The 26,840-nt window shown below is 42.9% G+C and overlaps 1 protein-coding gene across 1 annotated transcript; it reads right to left on the minus strand.

The window, feature by feature from the left end:
* Window positions 1-1,363: 1,363 nt before the first annotated feature.
* On the minus strand, window positions 1,364-21,169 carry GAS2L1 (growth arrest specific 2 like 1). The gene is made up of 6 exons (XM_075853450.1): window positions 20,531-21,169; window positions 18,819-19,473; window positions 15,852-15,959; window positions 13,642-13,738; window positions 12,491-12,737; window positions 1,364-4,269 (listed from the first exon to the last, which is right to left on the minus strand). Exons 2-6 carry the CDS (start codon window positions 19,440-19,442, stop codon window positions 3,210-3,212), a joined length of 2,136 nt encoding a protein of 711 aa, XP_075709565.1. The 5' UTR covers window positions 19,443-19,473; window positions 20,531-21,169; the 3' UTR covers window positions 1,364-3,209.
* Window positions 21,170-26,840: the final 5,671 nt, after the last annotated feature.

Consider the following 26,840-nt stretch of genomic DNA (forward strand, 5'->3'; position numbering starts at 1 on the left):
CATCCCAGTAGGCCGGACTGCAGGAAGAAGGGAGGTGTTCTGGGTAAGTATGATTTTGTTTTTTCTTCCGGCGTTGCGATTTTTGCGGCGTAAACGCTGTGATTACGCCGCAAAACTTGGCTTTCTGTTGCGGGTTTTGAACATGCAACGGAAAATCAACAAAATTGCTGCATAATTTGACATGCTGCGGAATTAAATTCTGCACCGAAGGTCAAGTTATTAACGTTTACACTGCGTGTTTTTCCGCAGCATGGGCATGAGATTTACTAAATGTCCCCCACTTTGCTACTGCTGCAAGCGCTGCGGAATTTCCACACACAATTCCGTTGCGGAAACTCCGCAGCGTTTACGCTACGTGGGAACCAGGCCTTAATGGGATGAGATCTTTCCCGGTTATGAGATCACACCAAACAGGTGTATGGCTCCTTACAGTCCAGTTATTTTATAGGGTATTGTCACATTGGGTGGATAAGCTGCCGATTTTCCACATCAGATTTCATTACTGAAATCCGCAGGGTATTACAGTAGTAGCAAAGTGAATGAGATTTGAATAATGTCAATTTATGCTGCAAAATCGTTTCACTTTTGTTGCGGTTTTCCGAATTGAATTCAAAGTGGAGGGAAAACCCACAACAAATCAAAAAACTAACCAAACCATTTTTTGTTTAAATGTAATTTAAAAAATCTATACTTACTCCCCCCTGACATTGTCATAGCAACGACCCCTTGTTCCCTCAGCTGTTCTCCATGCAGCCCATGTGACTGCTGCAGCCAATCACAGACTGTAACAGTCACATGGGCTGCACGGAGACCAGAGGGACACGTCGCTATAGCAACACCAGTGTAGGCATGTATTGGCTATTTTTTTCCCTTCTCTTCTTCCCGCAGCGGCAATATTGGCCTAATATCTGCACCACAATATAGTGCGGTTTTTCGTCCGGAATTCCCTGCGGGTTCTAGGTCGACTACGTTGTGTACTTTTAAGCAGTGTAACAGACCTGTGTGAACATATCCGTAAAGAGCTGTGAACCTTTATGATCATCACATGACTCAGACAGATTTTTAAACCCTGACACTTAGGCTGGATTCACACGAGCACATTACGTCCGAAAAGTACGGACGTATTTTGGCCGCAAGTCCCAGATCGAACACACTGCAGGGAGCCGGGCTCCTAGCATCATAGTTATGTACGACGCTAGGAGTCCCTGCCTCTCTGCCGGACAACTGTCCCGTACTGTAATCATGTTTTCAGTACGGGACAGTAGTTCCACGGAGAGGCAGGGACTCCTAGCGTCGTACATAACTATGATGCTAAGAGCCCGGCTCCCTGCAGTGTGTTCGGTCTGGGACTTGGGCCGAAATACGTCCGTCCATTACGGACGTAACATGCTCGTGTGAACCCAGCCTAACAATTTTCAAGATCTTTTTTTAGAATGATGGAATGGGAACCTTTGTTATTTACTTCCATTGGATGAAACCTCTGTCCTGGTCATTTGATGTTCTTACAGGTGCATGTCCTGTCGCAGTGCAGTTATCAGAGCTGTCTTGTAAATTACATAACTTTCATTGTACAATGAATAGGCTTTATTTTGCTGAAATCGGAATAGAAATAAGCTTAACATATTAGCCTTATACGTAAAAACTGCTTGAACGAAAAACATCAGTGGTGCCCAAAGTAACAAATCAGATTCTGGATTTCTGTTAAAGAAGAGAATGGGTGGGTTTGGCAGGGCAATTTGTTGGTTTTGTAAACGTTAATAACTCTTAATAAAAGGCATCCAATTTAAAAAAAGAAAAATGCAAGAAATAATCTGGTTGCTTACTGATAGACAACAATGATACAATACGCTTTTTGTTAGAACAGTTCTTATGCATGAAAGCCAAAATATAAATCTAATGATAATTTCCTATGTGGGAAACTCAGTGTTTCCTATTGTATCATTTCAAGAGAGGCCAGATCCATCAGATCCTGGCAAAATCATATGTGCCCAAAAATAATTGCTTTATCATATTGTCAGTCGAGAAAGTCATAAAACCACGTAGAGAAAAATCTAGAAACCGATTTCTGATGCCACAATGCAGAATAAAGGCAGCATTAGGATGAATTCACACGTGTACTTGTTTTGTGGAATTTAAAAATACAGTACAATATTAGTGAATATTAGTGAATGTTCGTGAAACCACATTCACTCAGTGTAAAAAACATATCTGTTGCGGATTCTAAGTATTCTGCGAATTTTCAATATTTACGCGGTGTGTGAACCCAGCTTAATTGTATTTACCTCTATGCGGATGAGATGGGTGCAAAAGAGCCAATTATGTTGTCCTGAGTAGGAATATTAAAGGGTAACTAAACGTTCAACAAATTTCTGACGTGTCATAGTGACATGTCAGAAGTTTGGATTGGTGGGGGTCCGAGCACTGAGATCGCCACCAATCACTAAAATGAAGCATCAGCAGTGCTCGTGTGAGCGCTCAGCCGCTTAGTTTCTGTTCGACTTTTTCCGGAAAGCCGATGTATCGGAGTACGGGCTCATAGACTTTGTATTAAGTCCGTACTCCGGAAAAAGCCGAACAGAAACGAAGCGGCTGAGCGCTCACACGAGCACTTCTGCCGCTTTGTTTTAGCGATTGGTGGGGGTCTCGGTGGTTGGACGCCCACCAATCAATACTTCTGACATGTCACTATGACATGTCAGAAGTTTGTTGAACGTTTAATTATCTTTTAAGGATTGTAGTCCAATTATACACTATTACTCTGTTACTGTACCACATTTGAAATGGATAGAATATTCAACATGGTAATTACAATGTAAAATATTTTATGGGGTAAAGTGATGGGCAGGTCGCGATTTTTTTTTCTTCAATTATCTAAATTATAAAATCTGTATATTATAGACTTCTGCCACCTGGTAGTAAGTGGAAGTGTTGCAGTAATAGGCATTACTCCCTTTCCCTGCCGTGCAAATGCTTAATATTGCTTAATAATAGCAGCCACCTAAAAATGCACATGCTGCAATATTATATAATGCTAATGTAGGAGTGAGCAAATATTATCATTCAGCCATTCCTGTACAGACTGAAACGTCATCCTTGATGTGGATCTATGACATGGCATGATTGTTTTCAGAAGGTCCAGTACGAACTCCTTACTAAAGCATAGTTTCATAGATTAATCAGGGTAATAGTAATTCATTCTCATACCCTGCTCACCCACATGGATTATCTGCGTGTACTCCAGAATCAGAGAAGAAAAGGCCTTGCAGAGATTTCCAAGAACGACGGGTAGGTGCAGATTTAGGTGGAGAACTTGCAGTTTTGTAGCTAAGCGGAGTTGGTATGCGAGACGGTGACTTATCTGACTGCGTATCTGCACGTGGCCGTATCTTTGGGCGCAGTTTAAGTTTGTAGATAGAAGGGACTCTGTCTGGTCGTTTTAATGTTTTCTTAGGTCTCAGGACCACTTCATTGGACTCTGCATCACCTTCAGGGGCTGCAGAGGTGTCATCTGGCTCAGGCTCCTCCTGGAGGTCTTCAGGAGCAGGTGGGCAGGAACTATCATCTGAAGAGCTGGACAGGGCTGGAAGTCTCCTCCATGTAGATGTAGGTGGTAGTGTTACAATATTTCCATCTGCATTTTGGTCCCTTCCTCCTCCAGTAATGTAGAAGTTGAGTGAGGAAGAAGATGAACTAGAGGAACAGTACGCAGAGTCTATAGCAGCTGGCTCGCTGGAAGGTGGACTAAGCAACAAAGAAGCTCCTTGTGTTCCCCCAGTGTTGTCGGACGCCCCCAGAAGTCGTGAATTTTCCAAGAACTCCTTCTCAAGACTACGATAAATCTGTTGCTCCTGACAAACGTCCAAAGGTGCAGGTGCATAACCCAACTGTCTCCGTGCATGAGATTTTGGAGGTTCTGTTTGAGTACGACTGTTAGGAGGCTTAGAGGTCACAGGAGTTGTCCATGAATGTTGTCCATCTTTGCCCCGTGTAATAAGCAAAACCGCTTTCTTGTTAGCTGGAGGCCCTTGACTTCGTGCCCGTCGAGTAGGAGAACCAGCAGGACCTTGAATTCTGCCACGTTCAGGCATGGCAGGCTGGGATGCCTGTGATCGCCTTGGAATAGGGCCCCTGTCCTGAGATTGACTGCGTGTTATAGAAGAGCGAAGTCCTGGTCTCAACATATCAACTGATTTTCTGCCAGCAGGGGCACTCTGAACAGAGGAGGCAGAAGAGTCACTGTCACCAGAATACCGCCGGGGACGAGGAGGCCTAAGACAGAAGGATATAATAATAATAATAATAATAATGGGATGAGACAGAAGGTACAATTCAGCATAATATAAATAGGAAACAAAAAGGGGAAGACATTGGAAGAGAAAAGGAAGAATATAACACTTAAAAAGAAGGCTAAAAAGGTATAAACACTTTCAGAGATATGAAACTGATTTAATTATTGTAGGCATAACACAAACAATTAAACATGTAAAAAAGCATGCAATATCACACTCAGTGCTACAAACAGCATGACCCTAAAATAAAACGCAAAATTCCTTTAATCCAGCACTTTGTAGACCGACAAAATTGGATTTGTTTCCAGCCCTGCAAAATCTAAGAAGACTTGCAACATACAATGCATTGGGAAAGTCTTCAGACCCTTTCACTTTTTTCACATTTCGTTATGTTAAAGCCTTGTGCTAAAATAAAATAAAAATTCAAGATTTCCCCCCATCATTCTGCACTCAATTCCCCATAATGACAAAGTAAAAACAGAATTTTGGAAATTTTTGCAAATTTATTAAAAATGAAAAACTCAAAATTCGCATGGACATAAGTATTCAGACCCCTTGCTATGACACTTGATATTTTGCTCTGGAGGCCTCCCATTTCTCTAGATCATCCTTGAAATGTTTTTACACCTTGATTGGAGTCCACCGGTGGTAAATTAATTTGATTGGACATGATTTGGAAAGACACACCCCTGTCTAAATAAGGTCTCACAGCTGACAATGCATATCAGAGCAAGAACCAAGCCATGAGGAGGACAGAACTGTCTGTAGAGCTCAGACAGGATTGTGTGGAGGCACAGATCTGGAGAAGGGTACAAAAAAAATGTCTGATGCCCTGAAAGTTCCCAAGAGCACAGTGACCTCCATAATTCTTACATGGAACAACCAGGACTCTTCCTAGAGCTGGCCGCCAACCAAACTAAGTAATCGCCTTGGTAAGAGAGGTGACCAAGAGCCCAATGGTCACTCCGACTGAGCTCCAAAGATCCTGTGTGCAGATGGGAGAAGCTTCCAGAAGGTCAACCATCACTGTAGCACTCCACCAATCTTGGCTTTATGGCAGAGTGGCCAGAAAGAAGCCTCTCCTCAATAAAAGACACATGAAAGCCCGCCTGGAGTTTTCAACAAAAAAAAAAAAGCACCTAAAGGGCTCTCAGTCTGTGAGAAACAAAATTCTGTGGTCCAATGAAACCAAGAGTTAACTTTTTGGCCTCAATTCTAAGCCTCATGTCTGGAGGATACAAGACACTGCTCATCAAATGCCCAATACCATCCATACAGTGAAGCATGGTGGTGGCAGCATCAAGCAGTGGGGGTGTTTTTCAGCAGCTGGGACAGGGAGACTGGTCAGAGTTGAGGGAAAGATAAATGGGGCAAAGTGCAGAGATATTCTTAATGAACACCTGATCCAGAGTGCTCTGGATCTTAGACTGAGCCCAAGATTCACCTTCCAACAAGACAATGACCCTAAGCACACAGCCAAGACAACACAGGAGTGGCTTACAGACAACTCTGGCTGAGCCACTCGAGGACATTCACAGAGCCGTGACTTGAACCCAATCGAACATCTCTGGAGAGACCTGAAAATGGCTGTCCACCGACGGTTCCCATCCAACCTGACAGAGCTTGAGAGGATCTGCAGAGAAGAATGGCAGAAAATCCCCAAATCCGGGTGTTTCAAACCTTGTGGCATCATACCCAAGAAAACTGGAAGCTGTTATCACTGCCAAAGGTGCTTCAACTAAGTAAAGGTTCTGAATACTTATGTCAATGCAATATTTTCGTTTTTCCTCTTCAATAAATTACCAAAGATTACTAACATTCTGTTTTCACTTTGTCATTATAGAGTATTGAGTGGAGAATGATGGGGAAAAACGTAAACATTTTTTTATTTTAGAACAAGGCCTCAAAGTAACAAAATGTGAAAAAATTTAAGGGGTCTGAAGACTTTTCAAATGTATTGTATGACTATGTGGAGAAAACGAGTTACAAAAGCCCTGACACATTGGCTGTCATGACTTCCCAGAGGATACCTACTCATATAGGGGTTTATCTACAGGTACAAAATAGTAAAAAAATATATATTAGTGTACTGTGATGGCTAATAAACTCAACTTGGTAATGCTGGTATGACATAATGTGGCACAAGTTATTGTGCAGCAATGACAACAGGTATCGGTGGAGAACCCTGTGGAGCTCGAACGATGGTGAATTTGCTTATTACTATTTTGTGCCCATAGTAAATAGTTTTTAGAGGTTTTAAAACCCCTTTAGGCTGGATTCACACGAGCATGTTCGGTCCGTAAAGGACGGAACGTATTTCGGCCGCAAGTCCCGGACCGAACACAGTGCAGAGAGCCGGGCTCCTAGCATCATAGTTATGTACGACGCTAGGAGTCCCTACCTCGCTGCAGGACAACTGTCCCGTACTGTAATCATGTTTTCAGTACGGGACAGTTGTCCTGCAGCGAGGCAGGGACTCCTAGCATCATACATAACTATGATGCTAGGAGCCCGGCTCCCTGCAGTGTGTTCGGACCGGGACTTGCGGCCAAAATACGTTCCGTCCATTACGGACGTAACATGCTCGTGTGAACCCAGCCTAAAGGCCAAGTTCAGGAGTAGTGGATTACAATACAGTATATAGCATGTGGATGGGATTTTTAAAACCCCATCCATATGTATAGGAAAAAAATCTGTGTGAATTTTATGGGAATGCTGTGGATTTTCAAATAACCAGCCTTTCAATTAAGTCACAGATTTTCCACGGATTAGACGCCTATAAGGTGAAATCTATGGTGAATCCTCAGCAAAATCCACATGTAACACAAGCAGATTTTGCGGCGGAGTTGCAGAAAAAAAATCTGCAGCAGACTTCTACTGCTTCGTGTGGACATACCCTAAAAGGTGCTGATTGCAGGTGATGCTGTTAAAGCCCCCTTCCCTCCGTGATAAGCTGTTATGGCTGTGTGATACCACCAACAAGTCTTTAATGAAGCATTACAAGGCACCCATTTAAATCAATGTGCCGTCCGTGTAATACCCAGATGAGCCAGGTCCTCTGGCTAATAGAGAGGAGTCCCTAGCGGGGTTCCTATTCTACTACACTCGTATTTCTTAATATGGAATATGCAAAGGGGATTGTCTAAAGCAGATAACGCATTTAAAAAAAAATAATTCTCATGTCTTCTGGATTAAAGAAATGTTACTGTATCTAGTAGAGAGAAAACTGTCAATACAAACTAAAGCGAAAATATACCATGTAAACATTACTATGACTTGAAAGTACTGGTACGACCTTTAAGCCTAAAATACAGAAAAGTCCTCACAAAATAAATAATTATTGTAAACCAAATGTATCCAATTTCCGATAACTTCATAGGACTTTTAACAGAAAAGCATGTTTTTATAGAAAAGTTGTAGCTATTAACCCTTTTTTCTCAGTTAGTTGTGTGACAATTTCATCCAAGCATATTTTTAGAATACTCTGCTCACCCGGTAGCATGCAATCTATCACTTTTAGGATAGAATAGTTAATTTTATTCTCACGTTAAAGAAAGATTATTTACTTAGATAATTAAAGACAATTCTCAACAGTAGGTGTAACTGCATATATATGTGTCGATAAGAAAATGACTTTATAGCAGCAGGCGCCGTATTATGGATATATACAACACGGCGGTGTGCATGAGGCCTAAGAAAGTTTCTGAAAGAGTGAAGTGTACAGAGCTGTCAATATAAGCAAGTTTTATTTACTGGCAATTTTATACTATTTGTCGCACTTTCCTTTAAATATTGAAAAACTAAAAATAAGTACAGTCAGGAGGCAGTTGTGTTCTTTTTGACGGTCAGCGACCTTGCCTGGTAAAGTCAGCTGATTTTCCTTAAGACTCTATTCAGCTAACAAAGGATGCTGTGTCTACTCTGTGTACTTGAGGTTAGATTGATTATAATGAAGTTTCCTTTTAAGAATCCTGCATTATTCTGAAGAAAAATAAATTCTTCATACTTAGGTATTTACATTTTGTAACTACATTAACACTGAGAACAGATAAGTAGCAGTAGTTTGTAAGGAGGCAGCAAGGAACTAGATTACAGGCAGGAAGCTCAATAGTCTGGCAAGGAGGGAAGTGCCACGACCAGGCTTACATTACACAAGTTTTTACAACAAATCATTGGTGCACTGTATTACATTTGAAGCCACACCCTCTCAGCTAGACCACACCCCAATCCCGCTAAGCCAAGCCCCTTGCCGAGCATGTCGAAAACCGTTAATAAATGTGGTGCACGGCGTGTACGCCAGAATTCTGGCTCAATTTTAACCCCTTAGTGACCAGCCCATTTTAGGCCCTAATGACCAAGCTATTTTATTCGTTTTTCTATAGTCGCATTCAAAGAGCTATAACTTTTTTATTTTTTCCTCTACATAGCTGTATGAGGACTTGTTTTTTGCGGGATTAGTTGTACTTTTTAATAGCACCATTTTTGGGTACATATAATTTTTTTATTAACTGTTATTAACTTTTTTTGGGGAGGGATTATAAAATTGAAATTCCGCCATTGTTCTACGCGTTTTTAAATTGACGCCGTTCACTATGCGACGTAAATAACATGTTACCTTTATTCTATGGGTCGGTACGATTACGGCGATACCACATATGTAGAGGTTTTTTTATGTTTTACGACTTTTGCACAATAAAAACACTTTTGAACTAAAATTATTTGTTTTCGCATCGTCGCTTTCCAAGAGTCGTAACTTTTTTATTTTTCCATCAATGTAGTCATTTTTTTGGCTTGTTTTTTGCGGGACGAGACGTATTTTTGATTGGTACTGTTTTGGGGTGCATGGGATTTATTGATTCATTTTTATTATGACTTTTTTTAGGGGGCAATGGAAAAAAATTGCAATTTCGCCATTGTTTTTTGCGTTTTTTTTTACGGTGTTCACCTTGCGGTTTAAATTACATATTAACTTTATTAATGGAGTCATTACGGTCGCGGCGATACCATATGTGTACTTTTATTTTATTTTTACACTTTTACTAAATAAAACCACTTGGAAAAAAATGGTTTTATTTATTTTTTTACTGTAACTTTTATTATTAATCTTTATTTCACATTTATTATTTATTTCATTAGTCCCACTAGGGGACTTTACTGTGCGATCTTCAGATCGCTGCTATAATGCTCTGGTATACTTCGTATACCAGGAGCATTATTGCCTGTCAGTGTAAATCTGACAGGCAATCTGTTAGGACGTGCCTCCGGCGCGTCCTAACAGGCATATGTCCAGGGCAGACCTGAGGGCTTTTATCAAGCCCCCGGCTGCCATGACACCCCATCGGAGACCCTCGATTGCATTCGCGGGCCGCCGATGGGTGACAGAGGGAGCGCACTCCCTCTGTAAACAAAGTTAAATGCCGCGGTCGCTATTGACGGCGGCATTTAACGGGTTAAACGGCCGCGATCGAAGTAAACTTCGATCGCGGGCGTTGGAGCAGGAGCTCAGCTGTCATCAGACAGCAGAGCCCCGGCTCCAGCCTGCACGGGGGACCCGTGCAGGACTTAGGCTAGGCGAACGTGAAAAGGCGTCAGCCTAGCCTAAGGCCCCTTAGTGACCGACGTAAAAAGGCGTATTGGTGGTCACTAAGGGGTTAAGTTACTTCATGAAATTACCCATTTATAACTGCTATTTTCAACTCGAGATTCAATAACTAGATTATGTCACAATAATTTAAAAAATTCACAAGAGGACCAAACGCGATCAACTGTATAAGGGCCATGTAAAATACCAGGACATCAATACATCGTAACTAAAAATTAGATGATGTCACTGATCAAATACAATGGGTATGACTAATCGTACATGGGACAAGAAGGAACCAATCATAGTCTAAATAGAATGACACATGAGGATGCCTAAGAATCCTAATGACAGATGAAATAACTGGACAGGGTCACTGTCTCCGTATATATCCATAGTAGGGGGTGGAGGGAAGTAGTCATTTCTGTTCCAACTAAAAGGCCACATAAAAAATAGATATGACCCAAAATTTAGCCAAGACTACAAAAGCCCCCATACCATCATTCTACAGATTAAGTACACACATGTCTTAAAGTCCCATGGAATGTAAGGGTCAGAGTATCTTACCCATTGTGTTGAAGTGATCAATGTGCCCAGGAAGTGCCCCGACGCACGTTTCGCGTAAATAGCTTTTTCAAGGGGTAATAAAAAGATGTTCATATCTAATCTTAAATAAGACACCAATTGTATCAGATGGTAAGGGCTAGACCAATGAGATATCGGGTCAACAGCACATGCACGTGACGCGAGATAAGGCGAGACCCCGGCTCCAAGTCGTCACACGCTAGTGCGCATGCACCATACCCATAACGCGTCACCAGGGAGACAGCACAGGTGCAAAGCGCACTGAATAACAACTGTAGCAGATGTCCCAGATCACAGCGCATGCGCAACCCCAGAAATACATGGATGGCTTCTTTGTATGCATGTATAATGGTAAGGACATGTTTAAATGATGCAGGAATGTAAGAGTTCTTTTTACCCTATCCCCACTGCAGAAAGAACAGTAGTCTGTAGTACATAAAAATTGCTGTCATTAATGTCTAAATGACAAAAAAGCACAAGTACTGTTTGTCTGGAGCATTATGCATTGGGTTTTCATGAGTGGCCACACATAAACTTGAGGTCACCATTTGCCATGTCTATGTTGAGCTGAAGTGGTGAAAGCCTACTGCTATTGATCTGGGGTTGTTTTTATGGATTGGGTTGGACTCATGTACAAGTGATGAAATCAGAATAGAGTAACAATCTACAGAAATGTGTGCCACAGTTTGGACAAGGCCTTTTCCTGTATTAGGAGCAGAACAATGAGAATATCGCAAGCTTAGGATCTGTTGCATGATGGAAACCAACTGCGCCCGACGGAACCCATTGACTTTATGGTTTCCGTCATCTTTGTAATGTGACCGAAGCCCTTATTGGAGCCTCCGAAGCAGATGTGAACAGCCCCTGTCTTTACAAAAATTAGTTTGCTAATTTCAGTTTAGTGCAGAAGAACCAATAAGTCCAGAAATTTCTATGTTATTAGTACCAGCACTTTGGCCCTCATTTATTAAGCGTTTTTTATCAGAAATTTAGGCACACTGCCGTTTCCTGCAAGAACGTGGATTTTTTTTTCCCTTTTATGCTGTGTCCAGCACTTTGCAAAAGGGGGATGTGACTTAGCAAAAGGTGGCGGGCCACCTCAGCCCTACAGATTTACCCTAAACTTTACTGAAACTGGCGGAAAATATAGCGGAAATCGAAAGAGTTGGCTAAGATTTCACTTTCAGACGCATGGACAGCAAAAGATGTTAGTGATTTATTAAAAGGCGTGTGCCTCTTACTCCTACTTGCTTCTTTCTAGGCCTGGCGTATGAAATGCCAGTCTCAGTACCTCTGGGCTTTTGTGTTTCAGGTTTAACTGTTTTCCAATTTCTTTACACAATCTGTAAATTCAGGGTAATCCCAGGCTGTTTCTTTGAGGAAGTTACTATGTCACGATCTAAGTTTTCTTGATTTTCCAAGAGAAGAAACACATAACCGAAGTTGAAACTTTTACCAACATTTTCCTATATCTGAATGTAAGAAGCGTTTGTGTAGTTTACCTAAGATAAACTACTTTCTGTTCATATAATGCATCAGAAAAGCACATGGATTTGCCCGTTTTTCCCCACGATGTTGGCATTTTTTGATTATGGTAATGGTGCAGCTTTCTGATACACCATTACGGTAACGTGTGAACGTACCCACAATGAGGGAATCAAGAGATTATTAATAATCATCTAATTGATGATGATTTATCTAATGCTTATGACTAGCTTTTGCACTGCTTAGCTTGGTCATATTTCATGTATTTACCGCTTTATCTAGAATTGATGGCCTGCCAAGTGCTGAACTGATCTAGACTTAATAACTTGGATCGTAACACTCCAGATGTCACAAACCACTTATTATTATTGGTGTCACGTTTGGTCAGCAGGTTTCCAGTAACATGTAAGCGAACTCAAAGTTCACTTCATTTTTATGCTCCTTGTAATTTAACCAGGGCGATCACGTTTATTAGGCAACATTCACTATTGCTCAAATATACACAATGAAAAGCAAGTAAAAGAATGAATATATGTGCAATTCCACATACCTGAATGAGTTTATTCCAGGCATTCCTGTGCGCTCCTTCTGAGATACTGCTTTCTTGGAGGTGCTGTTTTGAGAGGCAGTTGGACCAGGAATGGATCGTCGTGGAGTATTTGCTTCTGGGTTTTGAAAACTTCTGGGCAAGCCCTCAGAATAACGTCCCCGTGAAGGGCTGGAAGTGCGGGTAGGAGTAAGGTTAGCTCCACGTTGTGGGGAAAATGTTATGGGGCGTGATGTTGGAGCACGATGGGCTGTAGATGGGTAATAACAGTTAATGCTGGTAACGGTTTTAATAAACAAATTATAACATTGAGGAAAATCACAATTAATAGTTTAAAAACCAGGTTGTTCAGCCATTAAGTTTGAAGGGTGTCGTATTGTCCGCCCTGATTTTCCACAATGGTTTTCTTAGACCAAGCTCACACTCGACAGTAATGGTGCAGCACAAAGTCCCACCACTAATAAAAAAACAAAAAAACTTTTCCTGTTGGAAAGTTGTTAGTGTTGTATGGAAAACAGCAATAATGGCATTGATCACTGTTTTTACCTGCAGTTAATGGGAAAACATCACACAAACATCTAGAATATTGCTAGTTCTAGAAAATGCATGGCTGTGAGATGTAGGGGGTGAACAAGATTTTTAATAATCACATTCTAAAACCTACAACTAGCGACCGCTGTGACCAGAATATTGAATATAAGGCCTAGTTCCCACTTATTATCCTTTAAGCAGACAAGACATGGCATTCCTGTTGTTTCGTTTTTACTGCAGCTTGGGAGCTCATTTTACATTATACATGATGTACCGTGAGTTGTTTCTGGTGAAATTAATAATATAATATTTTTTTATTGCCCATTTATACCCTAAATATGCTCTTCCACCACTAGGTATACCCATATTCATGAACAATCTACTGAATTTCTTTCAGTGTGTGTCTTTTGAATAGAGTGTAAGTTTGCTGTACGCCGCACATTGTTGTGTTACATAATGATTATAAATGGATTTATATAACACCTTCTCTGATGTTTCAACGTAGTGAAACCCTAGGGACCAAACGCTGTCATTTTTCTAACGGTGGGTTTGATTTAGCGCACACATCAAAGTTATAAATACAATAATGAATTATTAAATGTGCCATTACAGTATATACTCACAAGCAAACTGGCATCTGCAGGGATCATGCTTGTCGAGATAATGTTCCAGGGTATCCCATCCTCCGCCAACACGCACCATAACATGATTCCGTAAAACCTGCAAGACATGAAGACTTTTTTTATCCAGTTTTACAGTATCTTGACAGGTCTGCTTCTCAGTAGAACAGGTTCCTTTTACATCAGGGTGACTGGATCAATGATGAGCTGTTTGGCAGAAGGAGCACACACCATACCCTGATCCAGGCATAGATTATACATAGCCGCTCTGTTGAATGCCTGACAGTGCTCATTAGCTTTTTGACATAGGCTTTTAAGTATATATGACAAGTTCTTTTCTATCCATTAATTGGGCACTTTTCAATGCTCTTTTTTTTTGGTTGCAGTTGTAGACATAAGCTCCATACTATTTGGGCATTTGCCTTAATATAGAAAGGTCTGTCCTATGATCATTTCAATAAATCAGATTGGTTATTGGTTGTTCTGTTCCCACACAGTAAAATGTAGATTGTATGCAAATAAATGTAAGAAAAAGGGGCACATGTTCCTATAGAGGCAGCAGAATAACCGATTGGGCGTGCTGAAATCCAGCATAGACCGTCCTTGTTTTCGCCGACATCTGCTGTCGGGACAGTCGGAAGGCCCCATACACATTAGATTGTCAGCGATGCCAGTCTGATCGTGGGATCTGCAAACATTTATTCAAGGTGTATGAACAGCATTAGAAAGTCAGTGGTTCCAAAGGTGAATGTCTCAGCCTCCTTCATTGTGTAAGAAAATACAAACTCCACCTGGTCAGGAGAGCGTTGGACCTTGGAGAGTTTGTTTTTCTTATATGTGAGATGGAGCCAAAACCTGAAACGTTCCTTCCCACAGCCCTGTGGCATTTTCCCAGGACGGCCTGAGGAGGCAGTGTATGTGAAGAAGATCCATTGCACACATCAGGGACCCCAGTTAGCGAATCGCTGCTAACAATGCTACACAAAATGTTTCATGAGTTTTAGCTACACTAGATATACTGTCGTACGCAGTTATTCCATGTGCACAGAAAATCAGCTGCAGAACGCAGACCAGGGATGATTCAATTCTGCTATTAATGGCTGCCCTAAAAGCCCAGACACATATTACTAATGGATGAAGTCAGAGAAGAGAGTATGAGGTGACTTATCATTCCTAAATAATTCAAGTTACAGCTCATGTTTCACGTTTACTCAGTCACCAGTCTCATTGTCAGTAGTCACTGAAGGGAGACTGAATTCATTAACCTATTCACTACAGAAGTGAAGCCTGTCCCGACCTTAATTAAAACCAAATAATTGAGTGTAGCAAAAAAATTCCAAACTATGTATTCTCCTTAAAGTGCAAAGAGTCATTTATTTATGCTCTATATAAACCCTATGTATCGAATCTAACATTGAAACGTAACAAGAAAAAAAACTATTTAACCAGTAAAGCCTTTAATGCAACTCATAGAAATCTATTCAGTGCAATGTTGTGCAGTTTGTTATATTTGGGTGAAGTGTTGGTGTCTATTTTGTGACATATCCCCTGCTGCCGCCTGTTCTCAATGTTGTGAAATGACATGTCATCCAGCGCTATGCTGACATGTAAACACACAGCAAAACCCGCAAGAAGCAATGGGGGACCCCAGAGATCGGTGACAAGGGAGATGTACTGAATTTTAAAGATAAATATTAGATTTTTTTTCCATCATGTTGTGCCTGTATAAAACAATTTTTAAATAAAGAATTATGAACACTGGATATTTGGAATCATGAGTGAATAGTTTCTATTATAATGGATAAAACATTGTCTTCTGCTTTGATTAAACAGAATTTTCCACAGTAATATAATTATATAATACACTATGATCGCATAAACCTAAATTCTGATGAGATGTCACCATTCATTGCTGAAACGGCTTAAAATTTCTGATCCATGTTTTAAAGTGGTTGTCTCACAAAGACCAACCCTATCCTTATGAATATTAGGGCCTCTTGACATCATAGATGGGGATCCCACGCTCTGGGGCCCCTATATGAACCAGAACAGAGAGGTAGACAAGCTAATAAAAAGATGAATTGTGTAATTTACATTTAATTACCCGTATAAAAAGAAAAGCAGACAATAGGAACATGAAATCATTTAACAATGTTTTCTTCTGTAGTCTAGATTTAAATCGCATCTTTAAGTAGAAAACGTCCTGTGCTTACCCGCACAAAGATGAGGGTGTTACTGTCTCCCACTTGATATTTTCCCTCTGACACTTTTATCATTGGAAACTGTGAAGGACAACGGCAGCAACCAAGTATCTCCCGAACCTGTGAAGAAAACATCAACACATCAAATATTAGCACTTCCCAAATGATGATGTACGTCCTGGAGGAGTCCTTTTAGACATTTTGTTACAATTATATAGGTTTGTAGAAATGTTATCTCAATCTGGTCCTGAGATCTCAGAGCCTCAAGCTGATTTACACCCGCACATGTTGGAGGAGATATATCAAAACTGGTGCAAAAGAAAAGTGGAGTAGTTGCCCATGGCAACCAATCAGATTCTACCTCTAATTTTTCAGAGGTATATTGGAAATTGAAAGCAGCAACCTAATTGGTTGCCATGGGCAACTACTCGGCTTTTTCTTAGCACCAGTTTTGATATCTCTCCCCCACAGTCTCCGTGACAGCATTTTGCACAATGAGCACTGTAATATATAGACTTTAAATAACGAGGGTTTCTCAGGATATGATTTCATCCCATATTATTCAGAATGTCTCATAGAGTGAATGAAGCCTCCTCGATTACTCAGTTTGTTGCTAAGATAAGAAGAATTACCTCAGATGGACAAAGTAAAACACAATGGGCTTTTCAGTACATGAAGAGTGTAGACGAGAAATGACTCACTTCTGAGCAATATAAATATCCCCTTTTATTTATGTTTTTCTTTTCTACAGACTGAAAACTAGGCCATGACATGACTTCAGCTTTCCGCAGGAAGTCTCCATCGCCTTGGAGATATATAAACAGGGAAAGTCTACTCCTGTGAAAGATACTGACAGGAAAAACTTGTCATTACATCACTTCCTTTACACAGGCGGTGGGTGATGTGTCTGTCTGCAAACCTATCATTAGATTCCCTGATCTGCAACACAATGGCTGCTCATGCTTAAAGGGTTATTCCCAAGTTGAGTCATTTTTTTTATATAATGAGTCCTAATCAGAAATTGAATTATAAATCTATTCATGTTAAAAAAATTCCTTTCCTACCTTTTTTTCTAACTTGATAACTCAGCTAGTGCTGGTTATCTTTTATAAAAGTGGGCGTGAGCGGCTCGATGTCAATCAAGCCACTCTGCACTGTGCGTGCTCCCGACACCACTAGATAATGTAGTTCTAGCAGCATCGGTAGAACGATCATCTCCTGGAGCCGACCGCTGATATATCCAGACGAGCGGTGGCCGGGCCGGCATCTAATGCGCATGCGCTGATATTCGCGTTCTCGAATACAATGACATCCTCTCCTAAGGACGGAGAGGATATCATTGCGCATGCGCGGCCACTACTATCTGAAAACAGCGGTGGCCGTATCCCTAGACAACGAGCAATAAACTAAGAGGGACGGACAGCGACATGGATGACAGATAGCACGAAAACGACATCATTTTCATAAAGCAAGGTATTTGCAAAAATTATTAACTTTAACAGGTTGAGCTTAATAGCTCAACTTATGAAGATGGGAATAACCCTTTAAGTCCAGGGCTACAATGAGACTTATTGTTATGCTTATGATTGACTTTAACTCTTGAATGTACTCATTTGGACTTTAGCTGTAGCTCAAGAGTTAAAATCAATCAGTAGCGCTACGAAAAGCCTAGATGTAGCCCTGGCCTAAGAGGTGACATATTAATAGTGTTTAGAAATCCTTGCCCGGGAGGTTGTGCATCCATGGATATTAATAGAAATTACTAAGCAAAACTAACCTGACTGGATGGAAACACAGAAATATGCTTGGCAGATGCTGAAACCAATACAAGGCTCCACTAGGAAAGTGACATGTTGCTCCAGACGCCCGGAGTGGCAGAAATACTCTGACCATTCATTGTACTGGTTTCATACCCTCCTTTCTTATTGTGCCCGTACACTGCTTACATGAATGTAAGATGAACCACAATCTGGGCTCCCCGTCCCCTCCCTAACCAGACAACGCACTGAACACATTCACTTTATGGCTTGCCGGTTCCTTCAGTAATTCTGTGGCCATTGACATATGTGGCCTTTACACACACTGAAGCCTGACTCCATGACACCCACTCACATAATCATGGGGTTATAAACGGGAATAACCCTCTGAATAAACACATTTCCAGTGTATAGGTCCACGTTATAGCCATATAGATGTTTGGAGAGAAGATAAAATACCCGAAGCTATTGGATAACTAGTGATAATTATATCATACATTTAGAGGTTAGTATCAAAGTAGTAGTAAAACAAAAAACTGACTGAAAACAAACTTATATACATGCCTGGAACATCCAGTCTACACAATCAACCTCTACTCAACACAATGATGAAGATATATCAAAACGGTGCAAAAGAAAAAGTGGAGAAATTGCCTATGGCAACCAATCAGGTTGCAGCTTTCATTTTCCAAAGGGCCTCTGAAAAATGAGAGGTGGAATCAGATTGGCTGCCGTAGGTAACGACTCCACTTTTCCTCTGCAGTAGTTTTGATAAATCTCCATTGTGTTCAAATCTCCTATTTATTGTTATGGTCTATGGGAGGGGTAAGTAAAGCTGGTCCTGAATGACATAATCCTGTGACTTGACCCAATGACATGAGGAATATCTATCTTGGCCATACACAAGGACAGGCAAACTGCATTAGATCCTGATATACCTCTACTTGGGATGATTCGAACCCAACGCTGATGTCAACAGGCCCTAAAGATGTATTTTTCCTTATCTTTTGCTTTTTGCTGGGCAACGGAACTGGACAATTTCAACATGTCCACTTCTAAAACAGAAAGTTTTACCATGTTTTTTTTAGTTTTACATCCTGACTAAATACATGGAAGTGTGGGAAGTAGAGGGACTGAGAAAGTGTAAATCAATAACATAGACTTTTCCAGCAGAAAATAATCTATGGGACCATCTATTTAGCCCTTTCAGATGTGAGCTCACCAACTCATCCAAGTTCTTGAGATCACACAAAGTACGTGGAGGCCTGGCAGGCATTTGAGGCCGCGGGTATCCCTTCTGATCTGTGTTTGTTCTGCCCCGACTAAGTTCTTCTTCAATTTCTTCTTCCATCTGGATGAGAACTGGTGCTGGCATGCCAAAGCGTGCACCTCGCCGCGCCACCTCTAGCAAGCATAACACAAAACTCTTCTCCCCCTTCCTCAACACTAGGTCATTGGTCTCAAACATCAACACCTCTGGTATACCAAGTTCTTTTCTGCACCAGCCAATGAAGTTCGAGACATTATCCCTGGCCATGAACGAACTGGGAACAGCACCCTTAACTTGGAATGTCACCTCCTTTTCTGGTAGTCTCATGGTAGCAGCAGCATCTGGATACTGTACTTTAAAATCTCGAGCCAATCGGTTCAGATTGTTAGCATGCTGACATAATGTGTATCCCGTCTCCAAAGCCTCAAGAAATGTGCCGGCTTCCATGTCCAAGTCATATAGCATATTGAGCCAATCAGTAAGGTCCTCCTTCATGGCCTCCAGATACTCCTCACTGGAGCGGAACGGTCGTATGCTTTTGGAAGCAGATGACTGGATTTGGCTCTGGTCCGCCATTTCTTCTCATTCCACTCTTCAGAGAGCTGACCTAGACAGAAAACAATCAATATATTATACACTTCTTGTCAAACGTCCTGCTTGTCAGACTTTCTTTAGGCTTAATACATTAAAGGCCATGACTAAAATCTCTGGGTCTGTTATACGGTAGGATGCAACTTGTAGCAACATAAACAAATAAATATGTCAAATATATTACATAATAAACCTAGCCAAAAACATGATCAGCAGTGCAAACGCCAACCATTCTGTACAATACGGAGAATGAAACCGACACATGCCATAATACATAGAAGCGGCATTATAATCCTCTTACTTAATGATCTTTGGATGCTGAGGAGATCACAATGGTGAAGTCGTCATCTGGGACCACCACCGATTTCTAGTAAGGACCTAAACCCCTTTGGTACTGCTCAGAGATTTCTGTTAGTGTAAATCTGACATGAGGCCGTACACAGTTCCGCACTTCTTTTATTTTCTAATATACCTGAATTCTGTAATCGGATGGATTGCGATGGTTAACTGCTCCTCTTTGTGTCTGTACTAGTCTATACACCTGAGGCCAGTTGTGTGGTGCAGCATGATGGGACTTGCCAACGCAATGACTCCACTTTTATGGTTGAAAAGCCGAATGCCACAGCTGTGAAGGCATGATATTTCCATTGCGCCAAGTACGATTGATTTATAAAAAATGTACACCATTTTTGAATGGAAACAAAGAAGACTAACAATGGAAGGAGTTCAGTTGTGTGCGCCATGTTGGGGAATGCTGGACACTGCTCTTTCAGACTGGTGTGCCCCTCCACTTATAATAAATGTGCCCCAATGCAGGTGACGCAGAACTGTGGGCATGTTACAATATGACCACAATATCGTGACCGTGGCTTTACCAATCAACAGGTGACATAATTGTGTGGTGCAGTCGTGACGCCCGCTGCCGCTAGGGAAGTAGCAATAGGTCTGCCAGTGCGATAGCCTGAGGGTGAAAGAGTAGGTTATACCACACAAGTCCCTGTGTCACCCTCGCCACATGTACAGGGCATTTGTCTCTGAAAATGGGACATGTCCTGACTAAAATAACAGCTTACCTAATACACGGCGCTTGTCAGCCACTTGTGCTCTTCACCCCCCTCAGAGCCGGTGCACAGAGGGGGGCTGCCTTCCATTGTCACACACGCAAAGTGTGGCTCTCATTTGGAAATGTCTTTAGTGGCACTTAATTCCCTTCCAAGACGTCATTGTGCCCGGTTTTACCAATCCCTGGCTGTCACATGCACTCCCTCCCTCTGTTCTATGTGAGCCGGGCTTGTCCTCCGCTCTCGTGCACGGTGTAGTCGGCTCCTACATGGAAGCCTGTGTCTCCTCTCTGCCTTCAGTCTCGCATTCTCTGCAGTCCGGGCAGGGCAGGACAAGCCCAAGGAGGGGCGGTGGAGAAGAGACAGCAAGCCACAGGCAGCCTCGCCCTTTACACAAGGTTAATCGGGCAGTGTAATCCTCTGCCGGTAGCAGCGCTCTCCCCCGCCTGTCCTCATTGCCAGGCAGCAGCATCCCTGTCACATCGCGTTACGTTCTCCTCCTGTCATGGACCACATGATGAGGAGACCTCTGGTGAACGCTCCGGCACCGCACGTCCCCCTGTAATTTTGCTGGAGCTCTGGGAGTGACAGTAGCATCTAGAATAGAGAGGGCTTCGTTACAACTTCCTGCCACCCCGGGGTGTCCATTCATTACTGGGAGAGGGCTAGAACCGCATGGAGCAGGGGACAAGCGGGAAGAGTGACGCTGCGCTTATCCTGTGAGGAGGAGGGGGGGGGGGGTCCGTTACTTCAGTAGCTGAATGCAGCCCTGTGTTATTACACTGCTCAGTCACAGGACACAATTACAGTGCACATAACCCGTCATTTGCTGCATGAGAGTCACCCAGCCCAGAGCTACATACTTATCATAGGAAGAGTCAGGAGAGGGTTAACCAGTAGTAACGCGGAGCCCTCCATGAAGAAGCGCTGTCCCTGGCTGGGGGAGTTTGAATGTTTTAACGCTATCATTGCCAGTGGGACCGGTGATGACCAGCTCCCCACTCTCCGCAGCCGCCTGTGGCTTTAAGGATGATCTCACGCCAGGCAGAGGAGGGCGAGGCCGCCTTGTTTCACGACTCCAGACTCTTTGGCCTCCGTCCCAAGTTTAAATATTTTAACGTCTTGGCCAATGCGGAAAAAGAAATCATGTCTGAGCTGTTAACTCTTGCAGGGCCAGATCACAGCACCTGAAATACTCAAATTGAAATCTGAAATGCTATATTTTCCGCATAAAATAATGGTACACTATTACTTGTGACGGGTTCACACATATTGGCTGAGTAGTTCGTGAAACCAGCTGCTTACATCGGAGGGAGATTGTACCATTGCCTGGGGAGATGAGAGGATCATTTTGCCTTCTCTTATTTGCCTTTAAAGCAAATGTCAAACCTGATTGATTGACCCAATAAAAAAAAGGAATGGGGCAAAACAGGTCACTGATCTCTAGGAACTTGAAAATCGGTCACATCAAAACGGGTAAATCCACATTTCTACTCTTGCAGTGCACATTTTAAGAATGATCTGTATGTCCCTACCTTATAATAATGCTTACTTGCTTTTTATTTTCTTAAAAGGATGGCCAGCTTAGCACCTTTTACCTAAGAGCAGTCCTAAACCCGAAACCTGGTGCTGCTGCACCTGCGGATGGCCATGCTGAATCTCAGACTTCCCACTGGTGCATACAGTATGGAAACCAGTAGCACCCGCTTATATGTTTCTCTAAAAGCATCTTATGCTCTGTTCACATCTGCCTCTATTTTTCCCATCAAACCAACGGACACCTCTGCAGAACCCAGGGGATTCTATTATAAGTCAATGTGGTCCACCATGTGCCGCTGGTATCTGATGTACGATGGATCCTTCACAGCGTGCTGACTACCTTTATAAATGAAGTAACGCAGATGTGGACAGAGGCTTATAGATGCGCTTATTTAAAAGGGACAGTCATTTTTTTTTCTGCTTTTTAATATTAGGGTACATCTATGATCATTTACTTCAGGGAGTCTGAAATCCACCTGTTGTCTCTTCACAGCTCTGGCTTTGTCTCAAAAATCTGCAACGAATGCGCAATGTGTGAATCCAGCCTAATAGGTCAAAGTTGTTGCTGAACTTCTTGCGTTTTTGCTAACAGTTCTGCAATGCCTTGTAATGAACTATATACAGGGAGCACCTAACAAACTTCAACACGGGTGAAAACTGTGTCCATCAATTATTTCCTTTAAAAACGCAACAGAACTGCAGCATTACAGACATAAAACGCAACACAACTGCAGCATGGCAGACAAAAAACGCATGCAGTTGACCGCATGTGGTTTTCAAACGCAACAAAACCGCGTCAACGACGCACCGTGTGGCGCTACCATTAGGGTGTATTTACATATTGTAATCACATTAACGCTTCTGCAATTTTTGCAAAATAGAGTTTTGTGCAAATGGGGGCAAAAACAATGCGGCAATTCAATTTTAATGGAAAGAAAACAGGACCTGAAAATGTTCCTAGAATTGTATCATTAGAAAACCGCATGTGTTGTACAATAACTTTCTTCATGGTCACAGCTGTATCCATGAGCCATATCACAAGGATCTTGAATATAGTTTTACCCATAGACAGTGGCGGTGTAATGACGGGGAAGGGAGACAGGTGAGCCCTAATCTACCCGCCACTCAGTCCCTGCCTACTTGCAACGACCCGCCCTAGGCGACGGGGTACAACTGGGCAACGGTCCCTACGCTCAGTAAATGCATGACAGACAAACAGACAAGGGTACACAGAAGCAAAGATAAATGGGGCAGTTGCCCATGGCAACACCGTGAGCAACAAGAGAAGTGAACGAGCCGAGTCAAACCAGGAGTGTACGAGGTACCAAACGCAGAGCAGGAGAGTAGTCAGTAAGCCAGGGTCAATATGAAGCAGGGACAAATAGTTCAAGCAGCAGCAGAGCCAGGAAACAGGAGAATCACAGGAAAGGAGGAGCAGGAAGTGAAGGTATAAATAGACAGAGGGCGGGAGCTAGCTCCGTCTGGCCAGGCTGTGATAGGCTCTCCCACTCCTCAGCCTCCCAGCCTGATTGGTAGAAGGAGGGGTCACTCGATCAGACTTAGGAGCAGGTGCAGACTGACTAACCACGGGCGTTGACACAGAAGCTGTGTCTGGCAGATCCTTTACAGGCGGACATCATATGGGCGGTTCGGGTGGCCGCCCGGGGTCCAAGGGGGCCTATGGCCGCCCAAATCGCACATAATTTTAAAAACCACCATTGCAGCGCGCTAGCGCCACTAATGGCCACACACCGCTGCTTTTCGGGAGGAGGTGCAGGGAGAGCAATAGCAGGGGCAGGCTGGGACAGAATGGGGCCACTGCTGATAGGGAGGGCAGGGCCGCACCGTCCGTCCTGCTGCTTCTCTGAGGGGGCCGCCACCCCCTCTTGCACTAATTGTACCTGCATCTATAGGACGCAGATACAATTACATGTATAAGCGCTGAACGGCCAGGCACGTTCCGTGCCCGACCATTCAGCGCCTTACAATGACGCTGATTGGCAGGGCAGAATGACTTGCCCCGCCAATCATCGCATTTCAACGACGCTAGCAGCATGATGACGTCATCGCACTGCTTCCGTTGAAAGGTGCTGATTGGCAGGGCAAGTCATTCTGTGTAAGTGGCATTATCTACTGGGGGTGGCTATATGTTGGGCAAAATTACAGGGGAGGCTTTATGTGGGACACTATCTACAGTGGGGCTTTATGTTGGGCACTATTTACAGGGGGGGCTATATGTGGGGCACTATATACAGGTGCCTATATGAAGAGCGCTATCTACAGGGGGGCTATATGTAGAGCGCTATCTACAGGGGGGGCTATATATAGGGCACTATTTACAGGTGTCTATATGTGGGGCACTATATACAGGGGGCGCTATATGTAGAGCGATATCTACAGGGGGGCTATATGTAGAGCGCTATCTACAGGGGGGGCTATATGTAGAGTTCTATCTACAGGGGGGGCTATATGTAGGCCACCATTTACAGGGGGGCTATATGTGTGGCACTATATACAGGGGGTGCTATATTTAGATCGCTATCTATGGGGGCTATATGTAGAGCGCTATCTGCAGGGGGAGCTATATGTAGAGCGCTATATACAGGGGGGCTATATATAGAGCGCTATAATACAGGGTGGCTATATGTGGGGCACTATCTACAGGGGACTGTATGTGGGGCACTATCTACAGGGAGAATGAGATCAATGGAGAGCACTATCTACAGGAGGCTCCATGGGGGCACTATCTACAGGGAGCACTGTGTGTATGTGTGTGTGGGACACAGTATATGGTGCTATTGTAATCAAGGACACAGTGTATGGTGCTATTATAATCAGGGACACAGTGTATGGTGCTATTATAATCAGGGACCCAGTGTATGGTGCTATTACAATTAGAGGTGCTGTAAAGGATTTGCCAGACACAGCTTCTGTGGCGACGCCCGTGTTTAATCAATCTGCATCTGCTCATAGGTCCGCTAGAGCGATATCTACAGGGGGGCTATATGTAGAGCGCTATCTGCAGGGGGGGGCTATATGTAGAGAGCTATCTACAGGGGGGGGCTATATGTAGGCCACCATTTACAGGGGGGCTATATGTGTGGCACTATATACAGGGGGTGCTATATTTAGATCGCTATCTATGGGGGCTATATGTAGAGCGCTATCTACAGGGGGAGCTATATGTAGAGTGCTATGTACAGGGGGGCTATATGTAGAGCGCTATATACAGGGGGGCTATATGTGGGGCACTATCTACAGGGAGAATGAGATCAATGGAGAGCACTATCTACAGGACGCTCCATGGGGGCACTGTGTGTGTGTGTCTGTGTGTCGGACACAGTATATGGTGCTATTGTAATCAGGGACACAGTGTATGGTGCTATTATAATCAGCGACACATTGTATGGTGCTATTACAATTAGAGGTGCTGTAAAGGATTTGCCAGACACAGCTTCTGTGGGGACGCTCGTGGTTATTCAGTCTGCATCTGCTCCTAGGTCTGCTAGAGTGACTCGTTCTGCTACCACTGAGGCTGGTAGGCTGAGGAGTGGGAGAACCTATCACAGCCTGGCCAGACGGTCCTCTCCCGCCCTTGGTCTACTTATACCTTCATTTGCTGCTTGTCCTTTGCCTGTGATTCTTTTGCTTCCTGGCTCTGCTTTTCCTATTGACCTCTGCTTCATATTGACCCTGGCTTTACTGACTACTCTCCTGCTCTGCATTTGGCACCACGTACACTCCTGGTTTGACTCGGCTCGTTCACTACTCTTGTTGCTCACGGTGTTGCCGTGGGCAGCTGCCCCATTTCCCTTAACTTCTGTGTACCCTTGTCTATTTGTCTGTCGTGCACATATTGAGCGTAGGGACCGTCGCCCAGTTGTACGCCGTCACCTAGGACGGGCCGTGCAAGTAGGTAGGGACTGAGTGGCGGGTAGATTAGGGCTCACCTGTCTGTCTCCCTTCCCCGACATTACAGGTGCAGTGTATGATGCTATTATATTTAGGGGTTTAGTGTGTGGCACTATGAGAATTTTATCTCCGTTTATAGGTGCAGAAATGTTTGAAACATGAGAAGAAGGCAAACTGCAGAAAAGGGCTGTGGAAGTGGGTTGCAAAAATGGTCTGAGAAGTCATCATAGATGTCTGGACTGGATGGAGAAGAAAAGAGAAAAAGAACAACTAGAATCTGAAAAGACGTCACCGGTGAGTCACTTAATGTAATTGTTTATTCTGCCTTTAATCAGTACTGTAGTCACTGCATAATCTGCAGCGAGATGATGGGTGGTATGATTTTTTTTGTGAAACAGCAACTCCCAGCATATCCTTACCTTTGTTCGAGTCATGCTGGGAGCAGTAGTTTTACGCCGTACAATTCTATACGGCAGGGTTTGCACTAAATTGAGCTATATTTGTTCTGGTGTTGTATTTATGTGCTGAGCTTTGTTCTGGTGCTGTATGTATGTACTGAGCTTTGTTCTGGTGCTGTATTTAAGGTACTGAGCTTGGTTCTGGAGCTGTATACAGTGAAGGAAATAAGTATTTGATCCCTTGCTGATTTTGTAAGTTTGCCCACTGTCAAAGACATGAACAGTCTAGAATTTTTAGGCTAGATTAATTTTAGCAGTGAGAGATAGATTATATTTTTTAAAAAAAACAGAAAATCACATAGTCAAAATTATATATATTTATTTGCATTGTGCACAGAGAAATAAGTATTTGATCCCTTTGGCAAACAATACTTAATACTTGGTGGCAAAACCCTTGTTGGCAAGCACAGCAG

The sequence above is a fragment of the Rhinoderma darwinii genome, chromosome 1 (assembly GCF_050947455.1).
Source record: "Rhinoderma darwinii isolate aRhiDar2 chromosome 1, aRhiDar2.hap1, whole genome shotgun sequence".
Lineage (NCBI taxonomy): Eukaryota > Metazoa > Chordata > Amphibia > Anura > Rhinodermatidae > Rhinoderma > Rhinoderma darwinii.